The 12,626-nt window shown below is 44.2% G+C and overlaps 1 protein-coding gene and 1 pseudogene across 1 annotated transcript; one reads left to right on the plus strand and one right to left on the minus strand.

The window, feature by feature from the left end:
- Positions 1 to 1,481: 1,481 nt before the first annotated feature.
- Positions 1,482 to 5,024, minus strand: LOC112244987 (annotated as a pseudogene).
- A 548-nt stretch (positions 5,025 to 5,572) lies between these two features.
- On the plus strand, positions 5,573 to 11,883 carry LOC112244988 (regulation of nuclear pre-mRNA domain-containing protein 1B). The gene is made up of 8 exons (XM_024412910.2): positions 5,573 to 5,880; positions 6,209 to 6,420; positions 6,555 to 6,684; positions 8,200 to 8,339; positions 8,510 to 8,631; positions 8,923 to 9,049; positions 9,239 to 9,414; positions 10,211 to 11,883. The coding sequence occupies exons 2-8, from the start codon at positions 6,270 to 6,272 to the stop codon at positions 10,358 to 10,360; spliced, it is 996 nt and encodes a 331-aa protein (XP_024268678.1). The 5' UTR covers positions 5,573 to 5,880; positions 6,209 to 6,269; the 3' UTR covers positions 10,361 to 11,883.
- Positions 11,884 to 12,626: the final 743 nt, after the last annotated feature.

Here is a 12,626-nt window from a genome sequence, read left to right on the forward strand (position 1 = left end):
ATTCAAAAACAGTTCAAGATTGACACCTAGTGGCCAAAAAGCTAAACACAGCAGAAAAAGTGTTCCTGAAAAAGGGACATTTCTCTCTTTCAAAGATTATTTGGATTTTTACGAATTACGTCACAGCTCTTCATTGTAAAGGGTTTAAACACTGTCTCCCATGCTTGTTCAATGAACCATAAACAATTAATGAACATGCACCTGTGGAACGGTGGGTAAGACACTAACAGCTTACAGACTGTAGGAAATTAAGGTCACAGTTATGAAAACTTAGGACACTAAAGAGGCCTTTCTACTGACTGAAAAACACCAAAAGAAAGATACCCAGGGTCTCCGCTCATCTGTGTGAACGTGCCTTAGGCATGCTGCAAGGTGGCATGAGGACTGCAGATGTGGCCTGGGCAATAAATTGCAATGTCTGTACTGTGAGACGCCCAAGACAGCGCTACAGGGAGACAGGACGGACAGCTGATCGTCCTCACATTGGCAGACCACGTGTAACAACACCTGCATAGGATCGGTACATCCGAACATCACACCTGCGGGACAGGTACAGGATGGCAACAAGAACTGCCTGAGTTACACCAGGAACACACAACCCCTCCATCAGTGCTCAGACTGTCCCCAATAGGCTGAGAGAGGCTGGACAAAGGGCTTGTAGGCCAATTGTAAGGCAGGTCCTCACCAGACACCAACGGCAACAAGGTCATCTATGGGCACAAACCCACCGTCGCTGGACCAGACAGGACTGGAAAAAGGTGCTCTTCACTGACGAGTTGCGGTTTTGTCTCACCAGGGGTGATGGTCGGATTCGCGTTTATCGTCGAAGGAATGAGCGTTACACCGAGGCCTGTACTCTGGAGCAGGATTGATTTGGAGGTGGAGGGTCCGTCATGGTCTGGGGCGGTATGTCACAGCATCGTCGGACTGAGCTTGGTGTCATTGCAGGCAATCTCACCGCTGTGCGTTACAAGGAAGACATCCTCCTCCCTCATGTGGTACCCTTCCTGCAGGCTCATCCTGACATGACCCTCCAGCATGACAATGCCACCAGCCATACTGCTCGTTCTGTGCGTGATTTTATTAGTGTTCTGCCATGGTCAGCAAAGAGCCCGGATCTCAAACCCATTGAGCACGTCTGGGACCTGTTGGATCGGAAGGTGAGGGCTAGGGCCATTCCCCACAGAAATGTCCAGGAACTTGCAGGTGCCTTGGTGGAAGAGTGGGGTAACATCTCACAGCAAGAACTGGCAAATCTGGTGCAGTCCACGAGGAGATGCACTGCAGTACTTAAAGCAGCTGGTGGCCACACCAGATACTCTGTTAGTTTTGATTTTGACCCCCCTTTGTTCAGGGACACATTATTCAATTTCTGTTAGTCACATGTCTGTGGAACTTGTTCAGTTTATGTCTCAGTTGTTAAATCTTGTTATGTTCATAAAAATATTTACACATGTTAAGTTTGCTGAAAATAAACGCAGTTGACAGTGAGATGTTTATTTTTTTGCTGAGTTAAAATAGTTAACATTCCCAATACAATTATGAAAAAAAGAGCTGAGTGTGACCCAGAATAAAGAAATGAGAGTGTGTTGGTGACCTCTGGACACACAGGTGTCATCAATTATTAAACTATATAAACAATCATGAAATTATAATTATTCCACTGAGTTAAATAGTAGTGTACTAATAGCCAGAGTGGTGGAAGTAGTGAGATACCCTGAAGACTTGGAGGGCAACTAACGGATCATCAGCAGTGAGTCAGGCCAGCAGCAGTGAGCTATGGGGAGCAGCTCATTCTCCTTCTCAATCAGCACACAGACACACAGCTCCAGCACATCCAGCACAGCACAAACTAGTTGCATTTACAGTTTTCAAGCTCCTTATGTTTGAGTGCTAAACATTCTACGACTGTATGTTGAGGCTGAGTCGGTGGTCGGTGGACAGGTGGGCAGGTGGTCGGTGGGCAGGTGAATGCAGCGTTCCATGGCTTCTTTGGCGATGTGAGCTGGGAGTTCAGCTTTCACATCAGGACCATCAATGTCTTCTTCAAAATCCACCAGAGGTGGGATCTCTGAAATAATAACCACAGAACACTTCAATACACGGCAAGGAACGTAGCGAGTCATAACACTGATGGATTCTGATTTCTATAGAACAGCTTTCAATAGACATTTGTGAAACACGACTTGAACTGGGAGAAGTACACCACACAAAATCTGCCGATCCCTAAAAAGCAGTGCATTGACTTGGGACCCAGCTGTGAGGAAAACAGCATGAGTGAAACTTATTCAGGTCTGACATGGCACAGTAGTACGAAGAAGCTTCACCAAGCATAGCATTAATGCTGTGCATCAGTGTGAGAAATGATCTCCCAGGGGAATAGTGTGGCAGCCAGAAAGAGAGAGCCCCAACTAACCTGGGTGCTCTGTGCACTGCTCTACCAGATCTTTCTGTTTGTGGTAGTCCAGGAGAAACCGGTGCACATTCAGCTGGTCCTGCTCACGCCACGCCTTCTTGGTTCCTTTATTCTCACTGGTTCCCCCAACACTAGAGAGGAACCATCTCGCTGTGGTTGAAAAGAAACATGATTAAGATTGTGTTACTTAGGCTGTGTTATAGCTAAAGGCTGTCATTTTCTGTCCTGTATTTCAATTTCCTCTGAGTTCTCCTATTAAAGAGTATTGCATAACATGGTGATAACAATGTTATAAACTAGGGAAAACATTTAAGTGGATATGGAAACTTCACCTAGAGCCTTCATAAGTGAGTGCAGCACAGTGCAGAACAGAGGGGACATCTCGTCGTAACTCATGTCCAGAGCCAGAAACACATCCGGGACGAGGTCCCCCACCAGAGGCAGCAGGCTGGGGTTGGAGTGGCTAAACATGACGGTGAGGACCCTGGGGGCGGACACCCAGCCTCTGGAGGTTCAGAGACACATTGTTCAGCAGGTAGCCAGAGTTCTCATTGATCAGATCCTTCAGGGAGGAGTATCCACAGGCCTGGTTAATGTCCCACATGGCATTCAGTGCTGCCTGGCTGATCAACAGCGTCTCATCCCCGGCCTTCTCCAGAACCGGGTATAGTGATGTCATCAGAATTAGATGGAAGTCCATCTCCAAGGCCTGGGTGAAGCAGCCTATCCCTTCCAACTGGATGCATATCTGCCAGATGCTGCTGTTCAGCTCGTGGATTGTGGACTACTAGGACCAACTGGAGGGGATTCCCTTTCCCTTCAACCCCATTAGAAATGGAGAGGAGACTAGACTGACTTAGCTGCTCCTGTGCCCCTCACTAATAAGGGTTGACAGGTGCCAGTGGCTCAGGCTGGTTTAATCCTCTATGATGGAATCCAATGCTGCTTTCAAGTCCTCCTGACTGGGCACACCCTGCTTGTCCGTGTCCCCTGCCACCCCAATTCTCGCTGTCCCTGTGACCATCTCATTCATCACCATGGCAGCCTGCTTCCTGTAGACCGACGACTCCTTGTACAGATCCATAAAGTGATCCCCTAGGAGATACACATTTCCATAGTAACCTAACATCCTACATTTTTCCTTGAGAATGGAGAAGATCCTTTGGTCTCTGAAGTAGAGGAAATGTTTCTTCTGAGCATGTGCCCCGTGGGGCCCTGTCTCCATGGTAACCAAAGAGTTCCTCTCCTCCACGATGCGGACATCCATCACGTTCAACTCCAACACCTGTATCAGGACCTTGGACACCCGCTGGTGGTCTGAGAATTTGACCATGTCACGCCTCACTCTCCAGTGATGATGAGCTGAGGTGCAGGATATTATAATTTTTTTAACAGTAAGGCTAGCCTCCCAGGGGTGTTTCTCACCCAGTCCCGAGTCCTCTGCACTACTAGCTCCCCTACTCTCCCCAGCTCCCAGGGCTGTATCTTCCCAGCCCTGTTGTTCTGTAGCTGGTCGTCACCAGTCCCACTGTCATGAACCACACCTTTATTGCCCTAACAATAACAACTTGTCCATGCCTAATATTCCCAGTGATCACATGGCTCACAGCAATCCAAGGTAAGAAAGAAGCCACGGTGTTGCCTTGGATACACCTCTCTTACTGACCCACTGACACATGGTCCAGAGAACAGTCACACTGGAGGGTCAGGGCCTGCAGGCATTTCAGTGCAGCGAGGGACTTCTCCTGCTCTCCCAGGGCAAGCAGCAGAGAGATAGCGGCCACAAGGCCAGGCAGCATGGCGGGTTCAAACAGCTTGAAGACCACATCACGGTAGGCTGCATGCAGCAGAGCATCCATGTACCTCAGTACTGCAGCTTTCAGCACCTCTGAGACAGGTGCTGGCTTCCTTGGGTCCATGGGGGAGCAGAGGCAGAAGCTCAGAAAGGAGATCCCTCAGCGTCTCCCAGCTCCATACACAGGTGTTCTCCAGGACGTAGCCCATGGCCTCGGCCACAGCGTGGACCAAGCCATCCCGCTTGGGGCCAAGGTTTTTGAGGGCGAAGCAGAGAGTGAAAAGGACATGGAACCCTGCAGCAGCTGCAGGACTATCATTTACATGCCTCAGCTGTGTGCTCCACATTGCCCACCGTGGGCTCACGAGCCAGAAGCACACAGGCTGGATGGAGGTAAGCAAAAGCAAGCTTTGGGTCGTCAATCAGATGGTCCATTCTTTGAAGACAGATGTTACTCACTGAAACAGAAAAGTAAGATATTAGAATCATAGCTACCATTTACTCTTTAGGAAAGTAGTAGGATGCTGTTCAGCAGTATGCCTGCTCAATGCACTCTAGCAAATTCATTTTATCAGGATAATAGCTTAGAGGTATATCTTTGTTCCCTAAACGTTCATTTTATAAGTCAAATTTGGTCTGTTGCTAATCACCCAAAGCAGAACTTTGCCTGACCACCCTTGCTAAAGCTAGTTACCATCATTTTTAAAGCTAGTTAGCTAGCTAGCCAGATATACAGTATCGAGCTATCTTAGTTAGCTAATGGAATGCTTAAATGACAAAGCTAGAACAACCTAACAAAGTAATATTCAAATAAGCTTAACTTTGCTGGTATATATTTAGTGACGGACATCTGAGACGAACTCATTTCGAGATACAGCACTGAAACTAAATGAAAACAGGCTAGCTGTTCTAGCCACTGATGGTCCCTGCTGTCCGTCACACAAGCATCACTATTCCTGTAGTACGTCACTATTCTGCGACGCATACAGTTGTGTATGCTTCCCATGCTTGTTAGCGAGCTTTGGTGCACTTCATACTTTAAAAGAAAGATATTGCAACGGTGTTCAGATCAAAGTTCACTTCTCCCAGGTAGCTAAGCGAGTAGCCTGAGATACTCTTTGGCTACGCTAACTTACTAACAGTAAGCTAGCTAGCGCAACATTTTTGCTGGTGATACTGTACTTGTCTTTAAAACAAAGATATATATATTTCACATTTATTTAACCAGGTAGGCCAGTTGAGAGCAAGTTCACATTTACAACTGCGACCTGGTCAAGATAAAGCAAAGCAGTACGACAAAATCAACAACAGAGAGTTACACATAAACAAACGTACAGTCAATAACATAATAGCATAGTCTTGACCGACGTCGGTTGATCTAGCTAGCAACTTTGCATGTAATTTTAAGTCGTTTGAATAATGTTTATAGTCATGATCTAATTTCACAAGATTCACAAAGGGTTTTGAACAGACTTTGAACCCTGTGAGTCGGGTGAAAGGTCAAGCGGCCATCTTTGAAGCGATCCAGAGAGCTGTGGTGGTTTCTAGAATGCTAGTTAACTAGCTACTATACTAGTACTGTAGCTAACGAAGAAACGTACGTTTCAAAGTAACGTTACAGCTACATGTATTCAAACGGCACATTGCTAAATTATAAATAGATGTATTGGTAAGTAACTTACATCTAGTATCGTAATAGCTAGCTAGTAAACAAAGCAAGTGGATAGATTAGCTAGCTTGCTAGGCTACCTATCTAGGACTTTCTAGTTGGCCATTTGTAAACAGCTATTATAGTTGTCTCGCTAGGTAAACAAGCTTACACACTCATCAATGTAAATGCGCATGTATATTTTACACGGGTTCGTAGCTATCCTGTTAGCGAAGAGAAGCATAGAGAGACGATTAGCTACTAACGAGTAGCTAGACCGTTTTATGCAGTAGGTTGCGTGTTTAACTGGCGGGAACTTTGTTTTTGTGGACATTGTTGGTTTCCTCAGTTAACCTCAAAAAGTTGTGGGGTGTGTAACGGTACATCAAATAGTACTTTCTGGGCACATCATGTCTTCTTTTTCTGAGTCTGCGTTGGAGAAGAAGCTTTCGGAGCTCAGCAACTCTCAGCAAAGTGTACAGACGCTGTCTCTGTGGATCATTCATCATCGTAAACACTCGCCGCTCATCGTCAAAGTATGGCACAGAGAACTGAAGAAAGGTGAGAGAACTTATGAACGTCGCCACCTCGACAGCATTCTTTAACTGCTATTTACAGACTGAAACGTTGATGTCACACGAAGTATGCCAAACCATATTTACCCGGTCTACGTTCTGTATTTGTCTTTGTCTCAGCAAAAAGCAGCAGGAAGTTGACTTTCCTTTATCTTGCCAATGACGTGATTCAAAACAGCAAGAAGAAAGGTCCAGAGTTCGCCAAAGACTTTGAGACAGTCCTTGTTGACGCTTGCTCTCATGTTGCAAGGTATGTGGTCTGGTATGATACAGTTTCAGGGCTAGACTTGTCTAGCACTGAAAAGTGCAGGTTTGTGATGCAGGCCTGTGTTTTATTGTAAACTGGGTAGTTTTGTTACTTGTAGCCCATGATCAGGACTCTCAGTTCCATTACATTACACATAAGTCATTAGACGAAGGCATCTTCTGTACAGGGGAGTTTTGGTAAGAGCCCCTATGCTCAATCTGAACATTAACACCCATCGCGTGCGGTACGGTTTTGGAAGCATAAGGACTTTCATATCAGCTAGAATGTTTCAAAAATCAAAAGGTTAAATTGATACAAACCTTGATAGGATTAGTGTTCTCACATGGCCATATCTCCATGTTACAGGGCTTGTTTATGGAAGATGAGGCAAGCACCTGTGCTAATTAGGGGCTCCCGAGTGGCGCAGCGGTCTAAGACACTGCATCTCAGTGCTTGAGGCATCACTATAGACACTCTGGTTCGAATTCAGGCTGTATCACAACCGGCTGTGATTGGGAGTCCCATAGGGCAGCGCACAATTGCCCCAGCGTCGTCTGGGTTTGGCCGGTGTAGGCCGTCATTGTAAATAAGGATTTGTTCTTAACTGACTTGCCTCGTTAAATAAAGTTTACATACAATTAGGTACATGGTATGCTCCGAACACCTGTTTGTGAGAGTAATTCGGAAGTGTAGTGTCATCGGATGAAGGAACCCATAGCTGTATGGATCTGTGAAAAACTGCTACAGTAAGTGTACCTTTTTTTAAATATATTTTTTTAAGAATTCTTTCTCGCTGATGAAAGATAAGGACCATATGTTTCGAAAGCCGTATCGCAAGCAATGATTATTGACGTTACGAAACATTAAAGCATAGCGTCGGGATTGTAGTTCACATGAGTTAGTCGTGGGCAAAGATAATGGCTGAAAACTGTAGGGAGAAAGCAGAATGTCGCCTAGAGTTTTTGAGAGCTAGGGTACCGGATGCTGATTAGCTTCAACAGCATTTCAGCCATGTGTGTATCTGACACTATACCACGGGTATGATGCAAAAATACATGTTTACTGTTCTATTTATGTTGGTAAGCAGTTTATAATAGCATCAAGTCACCTCACGGGTTTATAGTATTTGGCTAATTAATGTTGTCACGATACCAATATCGTGATACTAGGAAGTAAAGAAGCAAAGGAAACAAAACATCAAGCAGACTTAATGTCTTAAGGAAAACAGTCCTTGTGTTGGAAAAAAACAGCCCTACGTTGTCACCTAGAGTCACATTTGTTTGCAAGCTATAGAACACAATATTTTACAATGCCAAAATGTACCTGGGGGTGTTAATTTTAGGCCCTGGTTTGACATTAACCTGCTTCAAAACATTGGTAAATGGATTACACTGCTACTGTCTTCTACAGCAGCATAACAAGACAAGAACAAAGAGGATCAAATAAGTTATTGAGTTGCTCGGTGAGGAAGAGTTGAATTTCATGATGAATCTCTGTCTCTTTCTCTCCCTCCTTCAGAGAGGCAGATGATGGCTGTAGAAGGCCCATCGACAGGCTGCTCACTATCTGGCAGGAGCGCAGCCTCTACAAGGCAGAGTTCATCCAGCAGCTGAAGCTCGCTATCGAAGACTCAAACAGCCCCCAACACCAACCCACAGGTACAGTCAGAGTCCCCTGGGTCTCCACTGACGGAGCAGTTCAGCATTACATAGGCTTGTTTCCTATGTAGGCATTTTGGATGTCAGAATTTCCAAGAAACATGCACATTCAATTTGTTGTTTTTGTGAATATGGGTGTTTTCTTTCTAAATCTGTGGTATCTTTTGCAGAGGAGAAGAAGGCCCCTAAACGGACCTATCAGAAGATGATCCAAGAGCCGGAGGAAGAGGAAGAAGATGACTACAGGGGCAACATGTCCCCACAGAATTCAGACTTCTCAGGGCCACAGCTGGTAGGCTGAACAAACACAACTCTATAAGCCTTTAGCTCATTCACCAGTACTTTGTCTATTACACTGCAATTTGTGACAGCTTTTCACACCAGCTGAAGTTATCTCCCAACTCTCCTCTAGGTGTCAGTGATACAAAGGTTGTCCCATGGACTCTTGATTTGGAAGATTCTAGCTTGTAGTTTGTGCTCTGGTAGTGAATTGTTGTTTAGAAAAATGGTCAAGCTTGAAAATTGGATATTGTTGGCCAGAGCTTTCACATACCCTTCTCTCCTTCCCTCCCTCTCCCCTCAGACGGAGGAGCTGGTCAAAGCCCTGCAGGACCTGGAGAATGCAGCCTCGGGTGATGCTGCGGTGCGCCAGAAGATTGCCTCTCTGCCACAGGAGGTGCAGGATGTGTCCCTGCTGGAGAAGATCACAGGTAAGGAAGCCTTCATGGTACCTGAAGCACAAGGAAACTTGACCCCCACCTTTCTCCAACCTCAATGTGTATTGTAGGCCTAAGGGATTGTGTTTTCTCAAACTTAATGCTGTTTCTATTCAATTGTTTCAATATTATGCCTAAGTAAAAACTCCACCTTATTTGACTTGACTCACCCTGTCCCTATAGATAAAGAGGCAGCTGATAAACTGTCCAAGACAGTGGATGAGGCCTGTCTACTGCTGGCTGAGTATAACGGACGTCTGGCTGCTGAGCTGGAGGACAGGAGGCAGCTGGCGCGCATGCTGACCGAGTACATCGGTAGCCAGAAGGAAGCCCTCACAGAGAGGGAGAAGAAACTAGAAGCAAGTCTAAACCATCAAAATCATTGTTTTGCTTGTCTGTTACAAAAAAAGCAATTAGAATGTGAAAAATGTACACTACCATTCAAAAGTTTGGGGTCACTTAGAAATGTCCTTGTTTTTGAAAGAAAAGCACATTTTGTCCATAAAAATAACATCAAATTGACCAGAAATACAGTGTAGACATTGTTAATGTTGTAAATGACTATTGTAGCTGGAAACGGCAGATTTTTATTTAAATGGAATATTTACATAGGCGTACAGAGGCCCATTATCAGCAACCATCGCTCCTTTGTTCCAATGACACGTGTTAGCTAATCTAGTCTAAAGAAGGCCAGTTTTATTGCTTCTTTAATCAGAACAACAGTTTTCAGCTATGCTAACATAATTGCAAAAAGGTTTTCTAATGATCAACTAGCCTTTTTAAAATGATAAACTTGGATTAGCTAACACAACGTGCCGTTGGAACACAGGAGTGATGGTTGCTGATAATGAGCCTATGTAAAAAAAAATAAAAAAAAAAAAAATCAGTTTCCAGCTACAATAGTCATTTACAACATTAACAATGTCTACACTGTATTTCTGATCAATTAAATGTTATTTTTTATGGACAAAATGTGCTTTTCTTTCAAAAACAAGGATATTTCTAAGTGACCCCAAACTTTTGAATGGTAGTGTATATTTTCCCATTATCCAACTAGAGCAGCTTTGTGAGTCACTTGGGATTGTTTAAAAGAAGTAGAAAGTGGACCCACCGGAACTGTATCGTCTGACATGGCTACTGTTCTTTGTATTGCAGGAGTACAAACAGAAGCTGGCACGAGTCACGCAGGTGCGCAAGGAGCTCAAGTCTCACATCCAGAGCCTGCCTGACCTCTCTCTGCTGCCCAATGTGACGGGAGGCCTGGCCCCTCTACCCTCTGCTGGAGACCTGTTCTCCACCGACTGAGTTTCCTGCTCCCTGTCACAACCTGCCTCTCGCCAGGGCACACACTCCCTGTCGAACCCGCTCACTAGCTACTGAACCCAAGGGAGAGACTGAGAGAGACATTGGAAGCTTGGGGACATCCCTGGTGGGAGAGACAATGGTTGTTGAAGATTCCGTTCCACCAGCTTGGACAAATCTCCTTTACATTTTTATTCTGAACGCCAGTCAAACGCTAGCTAACTGATTCTGTGTTGAAGAGGAATGTTTTGTCATTAGCCAATCCCCATTTTTGTGTTCATATGGTGAGATGGTGGCTCGCACACGCACTAGATCATGTGTCAAACTCATTCCACGGAGGGTCAACTGTCTGTGGGTTTTCACTCTTCCCTTGTACTTGATTGATGAAATAAGGTCACTAATTAGTAAAGAAATCCCCTCACCTTGTTTCTGTGTCTTAGGGAAAAGCAAAAACCCTCCATGGAATGAGTTTGACACCCCTGCACTAGATCGTCGAGACAGCTTTGTGAAGAGACACATCACATTTATTTTAACGGCTTTAAGTTGGTTGCTTTTTAATGTTGATGAAATTTCAGGTGATTTTTTGTTAAGGTGTATGTAGGGAGGGGGCCTGTTTTTCCATGTAGGTTGTCATTATTTACCATTATCTGTAATTCCAGTTCAACACACAACAATATCCTTACCTTCAGGTTTGTCATACATAGCACTGAGTGGCCAATCATTGGTCAATAACATTTCATCCATGTAGTGGTGTTTCTCAATCCATTGTGAAATAGTTTAGCCCTCAGACAAGTGATTGATTGAAGTTATTTGAGCAAACTTGGGGCAGATTGAGATGCTCACTGTCTTTGCTGAGCTCTGCTGATGTCATCCTTTGTCACAGATGATTGTATCACTTGGTACAAATGTCAAACTAAGAGGCTTTTCAGGACTGGGCCCGGCCACTACTTATTCAGCATTATTCAGACTTTTTTGAAGAGTAGCAGAAAGTTAACATGGTTCGTTCTGTCACTAGTTTGGATTATGGGCACAGACCTGAGAGATAAGTGTTTCCCCATGTTGAAGAATAGTAATACGACATCTGCCCATGGAAATGTTGCTTTACTACAGATGGTAGACCTGTGTGGCATGTATTTCTCTCTGCCAATGCTTTACTACAGATGGTAGACCTGTGTGGCATGTATTTCTCTCTGCCGATGATTTACTACAGATGGTAGACCTGTGTGGCATGTATTTCTCTCTGCCGATGCTTTACTACAGCAGTAATTTCACTTATAAAATAATTCCATGGATAGAAATAAAATGGAACCATTTGGAAAGAGCTGTGCTAACTGGTTTATACTCTGAGTAATGTGACATTGATACGCTGGACCTGTTAATTTTTTTGGGGTGGACGTTTGGAATCTATCGACTTTCACCAGCGTCTTCCGACTGGTGGCGTCACTCATCCATGAAGACAATGGACTTTCACAGCGTTCACGAAAATAATATATATATATATATATATATATATATATATATATATACTGAACAACAATAGAAATACAACATGTAAAGTGTTGGTCCCATGTTTCATGAGCTGAAATAAAAGATCCCAGAAATTTTCCATATGCACAAAAAGCACATTTCTCTTAAAATTTTGTCCACTAATTTGTTTACATCCCTGCTAGTAAATATTTCTCCTTTACCAAGATAATCCATCCACCTGACAGGTGTGGCATATCAAAAAGCTGATTAAACAGCATGGTCATTAGCCAGGGGCACCTTCTGCTGAGGATAATAAAAGGCCACACTAAAATGTGCAGTTTTGTCACAACACAATACCACATATGTCTCAAATTTTGAGTGCATTTGGCATGCTGACTGCAGGATTGTCCACCAGAACTGTTGCCAGAGAATATGTTTATTTCTCTACCATAAGCTGCCTTCAAAGTCATTTTAGAGAATTTGGCAGTGCGTACAGGAAAACATTGATAAATGTCACCTTGTCCGAGAAGATTTACAAGGGTATCAAAATCCCACGCCAGGGTAAACCTACACAAAACACGGCCCTTTTTAAAAAATTTCTGAAATCCCCTATGGGAAAAATGCATGGTGGAAAAAAGATTGGAACCATTTCCCTGTTTGGCCGTTAGGTTGTATAGGTGTGTCTCAATGACTCATAATGTGGCACTCTATTAACGATGTGTTATATAGGTTTTGTATATTTCCACCAGTAGTTTTGAAAGTAGCGCTCACAAATGCATAAGTATTCACACCCCTGAGTCAA

Source organism: Oncorhynchus tshawytscha, linkage group LG16, assembly GCF_018296145.1.
Source record: "Oncorhynchus tshawytscha isolate Ot180627B linkage group LG16, Otsh_v2.0, whole genome shotgun sequence".
In the NCBI taxonomy this organism is placed as follows: domain Eukaryota; kingdom Metazoa; phylum Chordata; class Actinopteri; order Salmoniformes; family Salmonidae; genus Oncorhynchus; species Oncorhynchus tshawytscha.

What these genes read in the sequence shown, in the direction of transcription:
- LOC112244988 (XM_024412910.2), top strand. Translation starts at nt 6,270, where the DNA reads ATGTCTTCTTTTTCTGAGTCTGCGTTGGAGAAGAAGCTTTCGGAGCTC. An exon ending in ACTTCTCAGGGCCACAGCTG is followed by an intron (nt 8,632 to 8,922) that starts GTAGGCTGAACA and finishes CTCTCCCCTCAG; the next exon opens with ACGGAGGAGCTGGTCAAAGC. An exon ending in AGAGGGAGAAGAAACTAGAA is followed by an intron (nt 9,415 to 10,210) that starts GCAAGTCTAAAC and finishes TTTGTATTGCAG; the next exon opens with GAGTACAAACAGAAGCTGGC.